Source organism: Scaptodrosophila lebanonensis, unplaced genomic scaffold (assembly GCF_003285725.1).
Source record: "Scaptodrosophila lebanonensis strain 11010-0011.00,11010-0021.00 unplaced genomic scaffold, SlebRS2 tig00000089-arrow-pilon, whole genome shotgun sequence".
Classification (NCBI taxonomy): domain Eukaryota; kingdom Metazoa; phylum Arthropoda; class Insecta; order Diptera; family Drosophilidae; genus Scaptodrosophila; species Scaptodrosophila lebanonensis.
Window position 1 is genome coordinate 1,896,977 of NW_022060565.1, and position 19,307 is coordinate 1,916,283.

General features: G+C 35.9%; 1 protein-coding gene across 1 annotated transcript in view; it reads left to right on the top strand.

Moving 5' to 3' along the window:
* Positions 1-16,367, top strand: part of LOC115627036 (serine/threonine-protein phosphatase 2B catalytic subunit 3) — a 31,619-nt gene extending 15,252 nt beyond the window's left edge. Inside the window, exon 2 of the mRNA XM_030522567.1 lies at positions 12,785-16,367. Coding sequence (XP_030378427.1) covers positions 13,095-14,852 — 1,758 coding nt within the window. The 5' untranslated portion in view covers positions 12,785-13,094 and the 3' untranslated portion in view covers positions 14,853-16,367. The remainder of the gene's footprint in view (positions 1-12,784) is intronic.
* Positions 16,368-19,307: the final 2,940 nt, after the last annotated feature.

Below are 19,307 nucleotides of genomic sequence, written 5' to 3' on the forward strand. Positions count from 1 at the left end.
TGCTATCAATTAGTATTTGTTGAAATGAAATTAAGGTTTTTTATAAAAACCAACCATGCTTCAAGCTGTGGAACTTAATTCGATTACTGTTATAGAAATGTCAAAGCAAATAAATATGAGAATAGTGATGAAACGAAATGAAATTCTTTGCAGTCGTAACGCACAAAACTTTGTTCAGATCTACCATATAGTTTATTTATTATTTAACAAATATAGGTAGTTCCAATTTATGTAAACATGTACGTGGAAATAAATACTAACAATAATCCTAAAATGATGTGTAAACTTTACTGTTGATTTGTCTACGAACTAAGAGAAAATTCTCATCTGTATTTTTAGACGCAATAATATTGAAAGCTCTTAGGTCTAGACTCCAAAGTCAATAAATAATGGAATGCAGGCTTTTCCAAATATGAGAAAGTTTTATTTCGTAGTTTTAAAACCCATGTTAGCTTTATTTGTTTTTTTTTTTTTTCAACGTTGTATTCTTCAATATCGCTTCAGTGAAATATAGATTCATGTTCTCGTGGCTAATTAAGTTTTGCTCCATTCACAAGTAAATTCCTTAAAATAATTCTTTAAACAGGCAGATGAAAGAGTTTGAATGCGAATATTTTCATAATTGTTTCGTTCAGTGGTAAAAAAAAGTATATGAGGCTTTGAAAACTCAACCCACAAGTGGGGAAGCGTAAGATCATATGAAAAAAAAGAGTGGCCCCCATAATAAGCCAAACTAACCATCTAATGAGCATTAGTGTCCAAATTCAATAACGTACCAAACATATATGTACATATGTGCTGACTTAGTTAATAAAAGATCGAAACACCTGTCGAAATTTATTTCAAATTGAATAAGTCTAGTTCCACGGTCTGGGGGCTCTAGGCGGCACCTAACGGTGACGAAAGCAAAATGGCCGTTTCAGTAAATAATTTGCAATTTAAAACTGTTTTTACGCATTTGTTGACATGACTGGGTCTCAGCCGTTTTAGCTAACAAAAAGCTGCACAATAAACTTATGTACATAAATATATACATACATACATTAATTCTCATGGAATGTGGCTGTTTACAAATACATACATATGTGCATGTACATATATCGGCATATGTATAGCTTTCAGGTGACACAAACAATATCAGAAAAATGAACAATTACTAAAAAAAAAAAGAAAAAGGTGCTTGAAAATTTGTGGACACAAAAATAAATGAACATTTTGCTGCTTCAGACCTTTTCTACAATATTTACTCGTATGTACATATTATACATATGTATGTGCCCGTAAATACATATGTATTTATTTGTGCTTGTGCCATAATACCTGAAAGAAGGCGATGCACAACAATCCATATGGCGTGTGACAGGCCCAGACACAGACACGAGGGAAAGAATTGTCGACGACAGTAGAGACATATTGTAGCGCTGACTAGTAAATCTTTAGCAGAAGATGAATGTTAATCGTTTTATATGTAGTTTTAATTCAAGATCAGGCTAATCAGAAACAATAAATAATTATCGCTGTTACCCGATTTATTTGTTCTGGGCCAAATATCATATCAGGTTTCAGGAATTAATGATCCATTTATTTTGTTTGTAATTGTTAGTGGAAGATGTGTGAATATAGTACATACATAAGTATGTATATTGTAAAAACTAATGTCAAATATATGTCAACATACGGCGAATTGTTATTGCAAGTCTCATCAAATAGTTCACAATGTTATGTGAATTGTGAATTGGCCATAACACTGCTGATTCGATATTTACAAAAAGCATTGTATTAAACAGAGTTAAGCGCGAAAATGTCAGAAAACACATTTGAACAGTAAATATTGATGAAGGAGTCTAGTCATTCCAGATGTATGGTGGTAAAGACTCCATCACACCAATTTCTCCAAATTCTTTTCGAAAAACTGGGGGATATTGTTAAAATTTATTTTCATTCTAAAAAGCCTGCACACCCTGAAATATATATTAGTTGTAAGTTAAAATATGCAGAGATATTTTGAGATCAAATATTTGTTTAATAATTATATCAACAAACTTTTTTTTTTGGTCACAGTACAGATAATTGTTATATACGCTGCACCTGTGAGGTAAAAGGTATATATTAGCGTAGTGTATAAAGTATATAAGAGGCAAAAGTATATGCTACAACACAGAATAAGTTAAAGTACATTTTCTCTCGACATTTTACAAACTTATGCTTTACTAGGTGTACCCAAAGGATGAAAGGGCATACGAGTTTTGTGCGAATGTACGTAACGTGGCAGACAGTATGAGACAGACAGTATGAGAAGACGAGTAGATATAGCAATGTACGCCTGTCTGTCTGTCCGTCTGTCTGTATGAACTCAAGGATCTCAGGAAGTACAAAAGCTAGAATTACCAAACTTGGTATTCAGGTTCTCTTGAGCCCTAAGCAGATCAAGTTTGTTTGTATTTTCTGATTCTACTGATCAATTCATTAAATTAATTCAATTTTTTAAAATAATATTTTTTTAATTTTCCATATTTTGTGGAGAGTACAGGGTATTTTACTGTCGGACTTGCTAGACTGGAGCGTTCTATCTTGTTTTGTCCATGAGTGTATGTACATACTTGTATATAAAAATGTACGAGTATGTACATATGTATGTATATAGTTTGTACATGTTTCTATGTACAATTGTATGCGGCATTTACTTTGTTATATATACATACATACATACATATATGTAAATGTATGTATTTATACATATATCATACATATATGTATCTATGTATGTATTTATATTTATATATATATATGTATATATGTAAACATATGAATGAACAACAAGTGTGAAGGTGTTGTTATTATTGTTGTTTTGTTTTAACATTTGCAGCTGCTGTTGCTACCATGCCACAGCCTTTTATATACATGTACTTACATATGTATACTTACACACACATACACACACACACACATATATTTTACAGCACCTTCTATGCGCAGCCTTATAGACAAACAGGCAGACAGACACACAGATACGATACCGCAAAAACAAACAAACAAACGGTTTCTTATATTGGTTGTTGTTATTGGCCGCAGCTAGCTGCTGGTTTCGGCGCTCTTCTACTGTTGTTGTTATTGTAGTTGTTGTTGTTGTGGGTGTTGTTCTCAGTATTTTGTGCTCTATTGGCATTAGACACGCTTTTAATTAGTTTTGTCACATTTTGCAAATAGTACCAACATATGTACACACACACACACACACACACACACACACCTACATACAAACAATCGTAAATATGTGTGTGCATGCTTGTGTGTGTGTGTACATTTCATAGTTTAAAACAAATAAATTTGTGCACTTTAATTAAACGCACATTGCTCTGGGTTGGCATTTTTACTACTGTTGTTGTTGCTGCTGTTTTTGTTATTATTATTATTATTGTTGTTGTCTCTTTTGTTGTGCCTCTAAATATTTGAACATATTTTTAATTAAGTCTGGGGTGGCAGTGTACCGTCCCGGGCTGCTGCATTCTTGCTAGAGGTGGGCATGGGCCGTGTTTTCGGTCCTGGCACTACGTGAGCCCGCGTGTTAGTGTTACAAATTCCAATAGTCGTGTTGAATCTAAATCGTAATATACATGCAAAAAAAACCACTTCACAAAGTATACTAAAGAAAATACCATTTATCTTTGCAATTAATAACATATCTGCTGGCCAAGTCCTAAATGAGCCAGGACTTTTTTAAGGAAAGCACCAATTTGACAAAATCAAGTTTTTGTATTTAAAATAGTCCTCCTTGGATTCCGTACGATCTTAAAGCATGTCGAACGATTGCTTTAGCTCCTTGGCTTCAGGATGTTGGTACAACCCTTTGGATGGCTTCTATGTCCACCTAACGCTTTCCAAAAAGCTAAAGCGAATACGAGGAGTGGCTAATGGTTACAATGCGATTTTTTTTTTCGACAAATAATCACTCACAACTGTCTTCCGATGAGTCCAATTTCTGATTATCAGTCAAATGGTTAGGAACAAAGCAAGAACCTGGCGCAATTGCTTTAAATCTGATTTAAATCCTTATATTTTCAATTAATTTCCCCGAAGATTTTGATCGATTTTGGATAAATTCACGCACTTGGATAATCATGGATTTTGGATAGTCAAAAAATTCGTTAAAATCCAACTCCAATTGAAACATTTCTTAAAAATTCTTATCCAATTCAAAAATGAACTTAATTTTTCTCTTTGTTTGATGCTCATTTTTATACCGATGTCACCTTAGACGCAATAACTCCGCTTCAAGTGCAACAAATATCATGCAACTTTCATCGGAAGTCGGTAAGGAATTTAAGGTACTTCCAGTCAGTAGAAAATGTTCTATTCCTCTTTAGGCACCTTGTATTAATACTGATAATTTCCAAGTCTTTAGTTAATAAACTACTTACAAATAGTTCGTGCATGTATTAATTTAGATATTTGAATTGCAAAGCATTTGTATACTCTGTACCTAAAAAGGTACACGAGTATATTAGGTTTGCGGGAAGTGAATGAAATGTAACAGGTAGAAGGTCCCACTATGTCCGTCCGTATGAACACCTGGATCTCAGAGACTATGGGAGCCAGAGGCACAAATTTTGCACATAGATGCCTATATATTTAGTTTATAATTTTGTTTTTATTAATATCATATTATAATTATTTTATACATATGTATGTATGTAGGTAGAGAGTATTTCAAAGTCCGGGCACCCGACTTTAGCTTTTCCACTAGTTGTTAATGTTGTTGTGGCTGTTGGCGAATGAATTAACGAATGTTTAAATGCATGAATATATAACGAGGCTATTGTGAGGTTGTTGTTGTTATTGAATTGGTCGATGTCTGCTGACGCGAAAAGTAAACAGAAATAATTTCTTCCACCCACCACCCCCGGACCAAGCGACAGCAGTTATTGTGGTTATATTTGTTATTGCCGCGTCGGTTTGGTTTAAACAAAACAGGGAAATTTAATAGTTTTAAAAATTCATACGAAAAAAGTGAATAGCTGCAAAATATTTTAAACATTCGTTGGCAATATTTCTCTCCAATATGGCATCTAACAAACAGAAAATCTATAAATGACCCAAATTAATGAACACATTATTATAATATGTTTTGGGAGTCTCGAGTGTATTATTCATGCAACGAAAATACAGTTATTTTTTGGGTGGTCTTTTATTTGACAATATAAAGTATTATTAATGTACTCAAGAAAACCCCAATTCGTGTTCTCCACTTAAAAAAGGCTGATAGCCATGGTTGACAGTCCCACTTCAAAATCTTTAATTAGCCTTTCCGAGAGGAACGTTCTGGCCCTCTCGAAAATGTTTAATACATACAGTGACAGGCTTCTGAGTCACCGCAGTTTGCTTGCAAGAGGACTCCTTCCTGCTAGACCTTTGCGAAGACTGAAAGGATTAGGTTTTTCAAAACACTTAGATAAGCATAAGCCACCACTAACTTATTAATCCTCGCTCGGAAGTGCTCGAGGTTGGGCTATTTTATATTTGTAAAAATGTATTGTTAAGGTGCTAATCTGAATGCACGGCTTCAATGCTTTGATTAAACAGAAAAAAAAAGCTCCTTAATGACCATTCACCATTAATAGTCATTCGATTGCATCGATATGTTTGACCTTCAACTTGTTCTTCGCAGGAATAAACCCTTAAACGTTGTGTAAACTTTTTTCTTTTAGTGTCGGTCAATCAATTGTCAAAACAGTGGTTTTAAAACGGAGTTCCGATATAAGTACTACTTACTGACAATCTTCTTCATTATCGGATCGCGGTTTGTTGCCTCCCTATAAGTAAACGCTTTCGCTGCTTTTATAAATTACTCGTATAACCATTCTTATTCTTATTCTTATATTGGATTGAAGAAAAAGGATTCCATTTGGAATTATTCATCTTCCTCATTCTTGCTTGGACTTATTGGGAATGGAGATGGAAATGAGGGAATCCCCTTACAAATGTGTCCATTTTTGATGGATTGATTTAATTGCGAGATAAATTGTGTTAAAAGTGGATGCCAATTAGAAAAAAGTTCGGTGTATTTTACAATGTTTGGGAGCTCGATACTCTCTCAGCTATTTATGTGCAAATACGGAAATTTGGACTTGCATAGGTAGAACTATCGTTAAAACTTGGGAGAAGAAAATCACGGGAATTGGTTAAAGCATACCGGTATATCAGAAGGACAACACCAAACCACACACTTCAACAATGACAGCTCGGAAACTCAGGGCGCTTGGTAGGGATGTAAAAAACATCGATGTATCGAGCATCGACGATGTTTTTATTATTCATGTTTTGCTGGTTGGTCGAAGAAGGCATATTTGTATTATAAATTATTTGAAGTTTTCAGTAAAATGTGTATTTTGCATACATTTTAGATTGTTAAGTATTTGATCTTCATTTTTTCGTATATAATGTCCCACTGAAAATGCTTAAAAGTTGTAGCTGCAACATGTCGTTGTTTTTAAAACTGTTTATAATCGGTTTTTTTTTTTTTAAGTAAGCCATACAAGTTTATCGAAAGTCAATATTACGAGTACCTTATTGATAAACAACATTAATTAAAATACTATGACAGTCTCTCTTGATATATAAACATTTTTTATTTCAAACTTTATCGAAACATCGATGCATCGATGCATTTACGTCAACGTCGATGTTTTCCCTTCGATTTACATTCCCAGCGCTGGGCTGCGAGTTTTTATTTATACAAAACAATCACTATTCAATCAGATTTGAAAATAGGGTTAACAAAAAAATAAAGTTAACTAATTATATGGAGTTAATGAAACTTCAGAATATTGTGAGGCATAACTCACAACTGACAATTAGCTGCCTAATACACCTTATTCTATTTTTAAACGGTTTTGATTTAACACGGTTTGAAAATAAAAAATTTTATATGTATATGGTACCACGACTTTATTCCATTAAGCACGATTCAAAATAACATGGTGTTTTTACACGACTTTTTCTGGCACCAATATACCGTGTAAAAACAGAATTAGGTGTACAAACTTTGGTATTATAAATAATATATAGTAAGCTTTTCATTGCATGTATGTATATGCTGCTCAGCAACTGATTTCAAAGTGTTTTGTAGTATGTATTTTGTTTGGTAACAGTTTTTGAAATCTACTTCAAACTGGACACTGAACACTGACTTTTGCCCATTATATCTAGTATCTCAAGCTGAACGCCCGCTCTCTGTTGTCTAGTATTGAGTGCCGTGCAATTTATTTTCATGTTCGTCGAAAATCAATTAACATTTGTAAAGGCCGTGGAACGCACACACGTGGCCACAAATTCGCACAAAACATTTTCGTTTGGCAATATTTGATTTGATTAGTTTACAACCGGTTGCGAAACACTTAAAATGCCAGCAATAAAATATTGCAATTTTATACATACATACACGTATCTATATACTATGTGTATATACATACATATTTTTCTGTAGACTAGTATGTATTGGATAAATTTACGGTTGCTTGTGTGCGCTTTGTCTCCACCTCGACTGCTCAAAGGCTTAACTGGTCAACTGCTTTTATTAACATTAAGATTGAGGTTAATAACTATGGCGCAAATTTATTGGAACTGTCAAGGCATACATATATCTACGAGTACGGTTATTTACCGGCCGATTGTGTCTATTAAATGGTCGATTAGTGAAAACCGCCAACAGGCAGTGCTAACCGGTCGTCATCGTCGTGTTATCGTCACCCTTGTGGTCGATCCATTGCCTCCTCCGGCTCTGGCCACGTCTACGGCTCCCACCGCTACTGATTTATGCTAATTTGGCTCAGCCAACTGGAACTGGACCTGGACCGGAGCAGCTGTCGACTCTCTGTATAGTAGTATGTTCTTGATGCCAGTGCCAGTTTTTATTTCATTTTGACTGACTTTTGGCGCAATTGAATTAGCATGTATGTACATGTACATGTGTGGGTGTGTGAGTGTGTGTGTGCTTTGGTTTTCAGTTGCTGCAAATGATACACATGAGATATAGTATATACATATACATATACATATGTATGTATGTGCACATAACAAGAGCTGATGTAATTACTTGGCCATAAAAATTGCACGCTTGGGTATTACACTGAATGAGTTGCCATTGTTGTGTTCGCTGTCGAGTGACAGCAGCAGCCAGCTTTTTGTCATCTCTGCAACTGCTGCCTGCCGCCCCAAAATGCAACCATGCGTACTGTTTCCCCTGTTACCATTGCTGTAGCGACTCAAATGGGTTTTTAATTACCAGGAGGCTACACATGAAATTGCCCGCCACCATTCAATGTTGAAATTCAATGAAAAAATCTGAAAGAAAAAAGAGATTGTGGGGGCAGGGGGGATGGTGTTGTGGTGTTAAATGTTTATTTAATTTGCCATATTTGTGGCCCACGCTTCTTTAACCCATCACTTCCACGTTAACTACCAGTGCTAATGTAGTTGAAATAATTATTGAAGAAAATAATCATAGAAACGACCGAAATGTTACAATATGTTAATACAATTTGAAAAATATCTGAAGAACATTAATGTGTACACAAATCGCTTTTAAAGACATGTTTTAATCCATTGATGTTAAGTATTTTTTTCAGTTATCAGTAATTAATTAGATCCATATACTCGCAGTTCATATCTATTAAAAAACCACTTGTATTTTTTTCCACTCTCGTGTACTTAAGATAGAAGTTCTTAAATTAATCCGTCGGGCTTGATTTAAGTAAGATAATTTCTTTGCTAGTATTGCGTTTAATTTTGATTGGCCTAGTTGATTTCAGCACTCTACAGAATGTTTACATTTTGCATTTTAGGCGGCCATTTTTCTAGCAGTGTAGATGCTTGTATGATTTGAGCACAGCTTTGTATATAAAAAAAAAGGGTTTATGGCTTATAAGTTGATTGTTTTGTGAGCGTTTTTTGTTTTTTACAATTATATTAACTATGAAGATTAAACAAATTTATATACAGGCTTTGTAAAAACGTTGAACCCGCAATTACTTTTTGACGGACGGGAATAAAACTAAATCATTAGGTGATAAAGCTTGAATGTTAAGCTTTTGTCTTCTACAAGTACTTATGAGTCGTGATTTGCCTGCGATAATTTCTGACAGCTAATTTGTAGTGTTAGTCATGGAATTAGCATGCAAGCAAGTAAATTAAGTAGTAGTCTATTGAAGTTTATTTAATTGTTGTAATTTGACCAAAAGAAAGATTTAATGCTAAAGTCTTAAGTACGAACAAAAAATGTTTAATCAAAAGTTGGGGTATTTCATTTTTTTTTTTTTATCGTACTTCTGTCCCATACTATCTACATCTGGTTTGAAGATATGAATAACGAAAACAAAATTGTTGTTCCAATCCATATAAATGATGAATCTATCATCCCAAACATATTGGTTGATATTCAAATCCGATGATTAGCTCCACATTTTGGCTCTTTAAATACGTTTACGATGACGTTCTAGCCAGCCAATCAGCCGTAACACAATCGCTAAAAAATATCTAAATTGGAAAATGTTTGATCGGTCAAAATGTTTTATTGAGTTTGGAATAAATATTAGCTTTAAAATGTACATTTTTTATTTTATAGCTAAAAAGTTCGATTATTTTTGAATCACACTCTGTACATTCTATGTATTTAACAAAATAGCTTGGAGAAGGCACAAAGGCTTCCAATGGGTTAAGGTGCTGCCTGCTGTTCGTCGCCGGACGGAGTGTGGGTGTGTGCCTTGTTCTATAGGACTGGTCTATTGATTCAGACGTTCTCGCTTTCCCAGGTACAACAAGAATGCCGAAAACATGCTTCGAAGCTTTTACTGTTGTTGTTATTGTAGGAAACGATCGTGTAAACGAAAAAATATGCGGGCAGAAAGCAAACAGATCGAAATATTCATACATGCAAGTATTTATGTATGTGTTGGTGTGTACATAGTGTATACTATGTATATATATATATGTGCAGCAGCCAACGCTGGATAAGTACATATGTATGAGAGGTGGGGGCTGGAGATACAAGAACTGCTCTGCTCAGCAAAGGCAGTAGACGGGAGGGCGGCAGGGCGACTTGGCAGTGATAAAAATTTGTTTTCACTTTGCTGTTTGTGATACAACAACTTGTTTAATAATTAAAAATCAGAAGCGTGTGCACACGACTTACATACATATGTACATAAGCACAAGTGTTTGGTGCATGTGAGTGTGTGTGTGTGTGTGTGTGTGTGAGTTAAATCATATATTTGCATACATGTCGCTTTTTCCGCGCTGTCAAGTGGCCAAGATAAGAGGTCGGCCGCGGGCTGGCTACTAAACAGAGAACGAAAACAGAAAACAGAAAACGGAAAACAAAAAACAAAAAACTGAGCCACACAAAGTTTGCAACTTTGAAACGCACCCATGACCTAACTAACAACAACACACACGCAGAGAACCCGAACAAACGCTCCCAACCAGCCCACAACCGACCGACCCCCATTTCTAAACTGTTCTAATAGTGCGCCAACCCAACCCAACCCGTCCAATCTTGTAGGTATGTGTGTATGTAATACATACTATGTATGTATGTAGGTTGGCTTGTGTGTGCATTTCCTGAAACTTGCATGTTTTTTGTTTCATTTTTTTTCACCCCTCACCTGTAACTAGATTAGAGGAGGTCACATTGCCAAAGTGGTTGAGTGTGTAAGACGTAAAAATATCAAATACCCTCAAAATAGATATTCATTTAGATTTGAATGATTAGTTTGAAATATTTTTCCAATTTATTGATACGTTTGAAAATTTGAAATACAATGCGTATTTAACTGCCGAAGTGGTTGAGTGTGTAAGACGTAAAAATATCAAATACCCTCAAAATAGATATTCATTTAGATTTGAATGATTAGTTTGAAATATTTTTCCAATTTATTAATAGGTTTGAAAATCTGAAATACAATGCGTATTTAACTGCCAAAGTAAACCCAACAAAGTGCCCCAAAATGTTAATACATATTTTTAAAAACGTTACACTATTAAAAAAAAAGAATTATTAAATTTGTCAAACAAGGTAACACTCGATGGAATCAAAAAGACATTACACCTAGATATTATTCCTAAATTTGTATTGATTTAAAAAAGGCATTGCTTTATGAAATCCCAGCTTTACTAACAAGGTCATAAGTTCCAAGAACTCGTAATATACGAGTACGTTTTTTTTAAGTGTTACCTGCACCAATCGGCCGGCTACATCGTATAGCTGCTACCACGGGTAAAGGGAAAGGGTATTTTATGGCCTAGCTACGTAAGTGTTTGCTCGACCCGTTCTCGGCAACTTTTTATATTTCTCCAAGATTGCAAGGGAGGGAAATGCATTTAAGTGTGTACTATGTATACAGTTTATCAAAGATTTATAATGATTATGCACACGTTAGCTCAGATTGAGTTTAGGATAGTTTGTTTGCAAGTAATTGGATTTTCAACAGGCGATATAAATTAGGATGTATTTGTATATACACACATACATACGTGTACGTGTAAATGCATATTCATTAATTTTAACCTGGCGGCCTCTGCCGCCGCAGACCGCAACAGGCAACCGAGGAGCGACCCAGTTATCAACAATTAAGTGGGCGATGGATAGTGCTGGGTTGGTGTGGTCTGGCGGCCCGGTAGGTTGGTTGATATCCTGGTTTTTTTTGCGTTGCTGCCTGCATCTAAGAAGTACATATATGCATATGTACGGGTATATGCTTCTCTATGTACTTGTGTATATATATATTTATTTTTACGATATTCATACATATGTATGTGGTATTAAAAAAGTTCAATCTGTCTGGGAGGCTACACAGCTGTCTTGAATCTGCAATTAAATATTGTACAATTAAATACTGAAAAGTTGTGGCGAAATAGGTAAAAAGGGGGAGGTAGCCTGCGTGCGTGCGTCCGGCGTGCGTGCGTGTTTTATTTGAGGCACTTGTTAGCTTGCGAAAATATATACATACACAGGAATTGCGAAAGTTGTTCAGAAATCGCACGGTGTTACCTTATATTTAATTCATATGCCGTTGATTGTTTGCACTACCTTACAAGTACGCGGCATATACTGCATTTATATACATATACATATACATGTATGTATGTACAATAGTGTGCATGGGGTGCATTTGAATTTGCATGCATTGGGCAACAAAGAGACAACAACTGCGTACTTTGTTTTAATTTGTTTTGCAAAAATGTGTTACTAATTAATTGAATGAATGCGGCGCTCGTCGCGACAAATGAAAATATTGTAAACATAGCAACCCATTTGCCGTTATTTCGCTGAGAGCACGACCAGTGCTGCCCATTTTGATGAATTATGAACTTATGGAAATCGCATCGATAAATTACTTTGTTATTCGATAACCCATGATCACTTCAAACTCGCCAAGTCAATTTGGCCGTTATTTAAAAATATATCACATTCATTTATTATATGATGAGACACAAAACTTTTCAAAACTGCTGCCAACTATTGCAAACTATTCAAGTAATATACATACATGAATATTGTATACATTATTATGTTGTGTGTGTGTATATAAATATATATTTCACATATGAATATATGCTGTAAACTTTTACGGCTGCACACTTTCACAAGACATGCACTACTATTTAAATATGTACACACATGTGTAATAATAATAATAAAAACAAGAACAGCATTACACATGTAACGTTTGCTTATATTTATATAATCACATATATGTAGTGCTAATCGTATTTGTTTCTATCATTGCAGGCCACGAACACAAACTGTCGGCACATTCAGATTCAAGAGTAAGCAACGCACAGTGAGGACGCCGCCAAGGACGTTGATGACAAGGAATAAACTACAATAATAACAACAGCAAAAGCAACGATAACATCAACAACAACAAAAGTTTCCAAGGATTAATACCCTGTGCAGCTTCCACCAGTGAAAGTGTGTCTGACCAACGTCCTCGCCCGCCAGTCGTGCGTGTGCGTGCGTGCGTGCGTGAGTGTGAGTGTGGCACAGAGGCATTGACGACTTGACTTGGCAAGGCAGCAGTCATCTTCATATATAAATAATGTCTTCGCCAATAGCACAGAGTAACAATAGCCAGTCGCAATCCTCTGGAGCGTCGACGCAGCAACAACAGCAACAAAATCAAAAGGCAAACGCCACCGGTGGCACCACCAATAACACACACGACAAGAATGCCACAGGGACGACGGGGACGGCATCTAGTGGTGCTGGCTCAGCGGCCACACAAGCAGCAGCAACCACAGCATCTGGTGGCGGTGGGGCAGCGCAACAGAGCCCCACAAAACGGAGCACAATATCCACAAAGGAGCGTGTGATCGACAGCGTGCCGTTTCCACCCAGTCGCAAATTGACATGTGCCGATGTATTCGATGCACGCACTGGAAAGCCACACCATGATGTACTTAAGCAGCACTTCATACTTGAGGGTCGCATCGAAGAGGCAGCCGCGTTGCGGATCATCCAGGAAGGAGCTACACTGTTGCGTCAGGAAAAGACCATGATCGATATTGAGGCACCTGTGACTGTGTGCGGAGACATTCATGGCCAGTTCTACGATCTTATGAAACTCTTCGAGATTGGAGGCTCGCCGGCCACTACAAAATATCTCTTCCTGGGCGACTATGTGGATCGAGGCTACTTTAGCATCGAGTGCGTCCTGTATCTGTGGTCGCTGAAGATCACCTATCCGCAGACGCTGTTCCTGCTGCGTGGCAACCACGAGTGCCGGCACCTCACTGAGTACTTCACGTTCAAGCAGGAGTGCAAGATCAAGTACTCGGAACGTGTGTACGATGCATGCATGGATGCGTTCGACTGCCTACCGTTGGCGGCTCTCATGAACCAGCAGTTCCTCTGCGTGCATGGCGGTCTGTCGCCGGAGATACATGAACTGGAGGATATACGACGGCTCGATCGTTTCAAGGAGCCGCCCGCCTTTGGCCCCATGTGCGACCTATTGTGGTCGGATCCGCTGGAGGACTTTGGCAACGAGAAGAACTCGGATTTCTACACGCACAACTCGGTGCGCGGCTGTTCGTACTTCTACAGCTACGCCGCGTGCTGCGACTTCCTGCAGAACAACAATCTGCTTTCGATCATAAGGGCGCACGAGGCGCAGGACGCCGGCTACCGCATGTACCGCAAGAGCCAAACCACCGGTTTCCCCTCGCTAATCACAATTTTCTCGGCGCCTAACTATCTAGATGTGTACAACAACAAGGCGGCGGTGCTCAAGTACGAGAACAACGTGATGAACATAAGGCAATTCAACTGCTCGCCGCACCCCTACTGGCTTCCCAACTTCATGGACGTGTTCACCTGGTCGCTGCCCTTCGTTGGCGAGAAGGTCACTGAGATGCTGGTGAACGTGCTGAACATCTGCTCCGACGACGAGCTGATGACAGAGGAGAGCGAGGAGCCTTGCTCCGATGACGAGGCGGCACTGCGCAAGGAGGTCATACGCAACAAGATACGAGCCATCGGCAAAATGGCGCGCGTGTTCTCCGTGCTGCGCGAAGAATCGGAATCGGTGCTGCAGCTGAAGGGCTTAACGCCGACTGGCGCACTCCCGCTGGGCGCCCTCTCCGGCGGCAAACAATCGTTGAAGAATGCCATGCAGGGCTTCTCCCCCAATCACAAGATTACCTCGTTCGCGGAGGCCAAGGGCCTGGATGCGGTCAACGAGCGGATGCCCCCTCGTCGGGATGCAACGCCATCGCCGGCGGAGGAGGGTCAGAAATCACTGTCAGCGGCGGCTGCAGCAGCGGCCAATGCAAATGCGAATGCAATCAATGGATAATTCTAAGTCAGCAGCAACAGAAGAGCAGTCAGAGGAGCTGCAGATAAGCAGCAGATAAGCAGCAGCAGCAGTAGCTAAAAAGTCAGTTAAGGCAGTTTAAGTAAACGGTGGGAGGGAGAAAGCAAATACAAACACAAACACACTCGGAAAACAAATATACTGTTAGTTTCAAGCAAAAGCGCCAATACATACACACACACAAAATGTGCATACATGCATGCATACATAAATCATCACTTACACGTAAAACACAGAGCATCAGCAATAACAACAGCAACAACAACAAACAACATGCGTTGCCGTCGCCGTACAGTTAAAAAAAGAAAACAGAAACAATTAAAGATAACAGAAGAAGACGTCACAGTTTGAAATGCGTGCGCACGCAATAAATGCAAAACAACAAAAAGAAAATAAAGACAAAGCGCAAATGTTTACTTATTGGTATTAAAAGGAAAAGAAAAACAAAACAAGAGAAAAACAAAAAATGTAAAATTAATTATAAAATGCAGTTAAACAAGTATAAAAATTATATATATATATTATACATATATATCAAAATTTTGTGCAACGTTATATCAAAAACAAAAAAGGCAGCAACAAAGCTAAGCAAAGTTAACGGTCGCGCTGCTTCAAAGCAATTCCTGGCGTCGACGTTGACGTCAATGTCACGCCACAGTTAAAGCAGCAGCAGCTAAGAAAACCAAACTTAAGTGAAATTATTTGCAAACAAAAATGTAAAATCTTCATAAAGAAAAAGCTCGTCTCTGTATTAAAAAAAAAATCCCAAAAACAACAAATTCTACTAATCTTACTACTACTTTCGTTGTGTGGCGTCTGGGCGACTTTTTAGCAGATAAACAACAACAATAAACACCAATAAGCAGCTATAAATGCTAAATTACTAAAAAAAAAAAAAAAATATTTTACTACAATATTTTAATACAACAACAACAAGCAAAATGACTGAATCTCTATCTTACTCTTTCTCTCTCACACACACAACTAAAAACAACCACACACACACACCCACGATTACATACACACACAAACAAACATACACACACAGAGACACACGCATGATGCATAAACTTAAAGTTTATAGTATATTGTCGTCGCCATTGTCGCCTCACACTCTCTCATCTGGTGATTGTGTATGTGGTCTTTATATACGTGCCATCTTTGTCGTAGTCATTAGCTGAATATATAAAAAGTAAAAAATAAAAAAAAACAAACAAAACAAAACATACTATGTATATGAATTATATTGTTTATGCTGCAGCGACGCAGGCGACGACGTGTTCTATGCAACCACAGCAGCAGCGCAGCGACAAAAAGAGCGGCGTTTAACGGTATTCCCCGAGATGCACGCCAAGGCCCCAAGGTCACTTACCACTCGCCACTCACTCTCTCACACTCACCCCACTCCTCTCCAAATCTCGAACGAGTGCGCAAAAAATGAATGTTGTTGCCTCACATTTGCGCCTGCGTCGTTGTGCGTAACTTTTTTATACTTAATCGAATTTTAGTTATTTGTTAAAAATTGTAAAAATAAACAACAAAAAAAGAAACAAAACAAATTTAAAAACCAACGGTAACAACAACGTTAGTGAATGCGTGAGAAAATGTGTGAAAAACATTTTAGTTATTTTTCCCTCAAATCTGTTGTTTTCTTTTTTAAGTTTCTTGGAAATTGTTTAAATTTTGTATCTATTGTTAACTATACATTAATATACACAGATACACACAAGCAAACATTAAAGTTATACATTTAATTGTTGTTGTTTCTACTTCATTATGCCTATGTTTATATATATATATATAAAATATATTGTATATTTATATTGTTTATTACACTTTTTTCTATGAGCATTAAGTAATTGAATTAAATTAAATGAATTTATTAATAAAAAAAAAAAAAAACAAAAACACAACAAATAAAAGCGAGTGCAAGTTTTCTTTAAAATAAAGATTATAACTTTACTATAAATATTATAACAAATTAATGAACAAACAGTAAACTAAAGAAAGGGAAAATATAATAAATATGATAAAAACAACTATGTGAATTTACAATTAAGTTTAAATTATAGCAACAAATGCAAATATTGTTTACAAACCACAAAGCGAACACGAAAAGTGGGAAACAGTGTTATTACATATATTGAAGAAATAGGTATACTAAGGAAATCAAGTGCGCATGCGCCACTCAAGCGAGAAAACTTTTCAGATTCGATAACGAGCATTGAAAATTCAAAGTTTAAAAGAATGTAATACAAATCGCAAACTTATAGCAATTGGAAGTACTTTATAAAAAAATATACATACATAATATATATATATATACACATACATAAAAAAGATTATATATATATTTGAAATACATAATTGCGAATCGATATATGTGAGCAGTAAATGGGAAAGCAGAAATGATTGAGTCAAAAGAAACAGAATTATGCGGAAATATTTGCCTCTAAATTAAAAATAAACATTTATTTAAGTTGCTAGGCAGTAATAACAATTACATACATACATATAGAAACATACAAACACACGCGCGCGCCCTCGCTCATTAGAGCTCAATATTTGCATCTGTAGAAGAGGGCTGGCGGTTCAGTGCAGCCAAGTTGTTGCAATCAATGCGGCCAAGTTAACGGTTGAACAGACTGCATCATGAGGCCATTCAATTGAGACGCATTCAATAAGCCACATAAGCAGCAAAAAAAGGTTTAAAATTATACATATACGCGTATATCAATATAAATGTAAGCGTTTCACACAACTAAAATTTGTACCCTCTCCGAAAATAGTTAAAGTGAAATAAGCAACAACCAAAGCAAACGATTTACAAAAGTTTATGCATTTCAATTCAAGCAAAGAACAAAGCGAAAAATTTATAACAGAAACGTCAAGCAAAAGCATTAACCACAGACATTAAGAAATTGCTACTATTATTTTTAATAAATGGATTTAATTGAAGCCCATACTTATAGCATATATATAGCATAAAAAAAGAGCATGTATATGTATTCTTTTTCCTCTAACGTGCCCACATAAAAAGTTAGCGCGCTCTTCTAAAAAAAAATATGTGTATATATACAACGTATATGCATACATATATAGTATATATAAAATCCTAACATTAACTAAGCAAAATAAATATACAAACCCCCCTCCCCCCATACTTTTTATACTATATACACAACAATTTTTCTGCGCTGTCGCCCAAGGCTCACTAAATAACCCACTCGCTCGCTCACCCGCTCGAACACGCAGTAATGCTCTCGCCTCGTCTCTTTTCGATGTCCATTGTCCAACACTTTTTAACGGTACATTTTCTACTACACCGGTATAAAAATAAAATATATTGTTAAACATAAACGACAAACAACAAATGAACGATAATATGTATTTGAATTCCAATCGTTTTGTTTGATTCTTAACCTTTTAACTCCAATTGCAGTTCAACTTGCATTGACTTTAAACGCCTCACACACATTCACACACACACACAATAAAAATTTGAATTTAACAATTACAGATTTATAAAGAAGAAACTGTTGCTGTTATTTGTTAATTAGTTAATGTACGAGTATCTATAATTAAATTTATTTACACCAACTACTTAATTCATTTAATATTAATTTGTTAACGATTTGCTAAGTTTTAATTTATAAATAAAATTTTCATTTTGTTTGAACAAAACCAAAAAAGGGAAGTTTTTATGCCTTTTGTTATTTCCCTCTCCCTTTCCCCTATCCCATTTTTGTTAATTATTTTCAGGCCGTGGCATATTCTACAGCATTTCCATTAAAGAACTTTTTATATATTGTATTTATATGTTACTTAATTTTTTGATACATGTATGTATTTTTTAACATCTACTTCCTGCCCTCGAACGCTTTAAAACTATACACAAAAAATGGAATATATATTATAAATAAAATGAATTAAAACTTTACCTTTTGGATAAATCAATTTAAACGCATATTTTATATATATTTAAACATTTATTTATATATATATATAAACATATATATATATATATATGAATTTAATATAAGTTGAAAGAACTTTGTCGAAGCAAAAAAGTTTATATACTTATATTAAAGCAAAACAACAAATAATATTAAACAATTCAACATTAATACATTAATATTTAATACAATTATAAACAAAACAAAAACATCACATCTAGATAAATCTCTTAAAAATTTTCAATTTTATTATGAAACAGAAAGTAAATAAATTAAAAAATTTAAAAGTAAAAGCATTATTATATATAAATTTATAAAAGTATTACCACTGGCTGGCAAAAAAAAAACAGCAAAAACAACAAGCTGTGTCGGCTAACCGAGACCCGTGAAAAATTGCGGGTTGTGAAAATTGTATGCAAAGCAAAGAACAACAAATTAATTTAAAAAGGCAGACAAAAGCAGACAAGAAATTTTAACATTA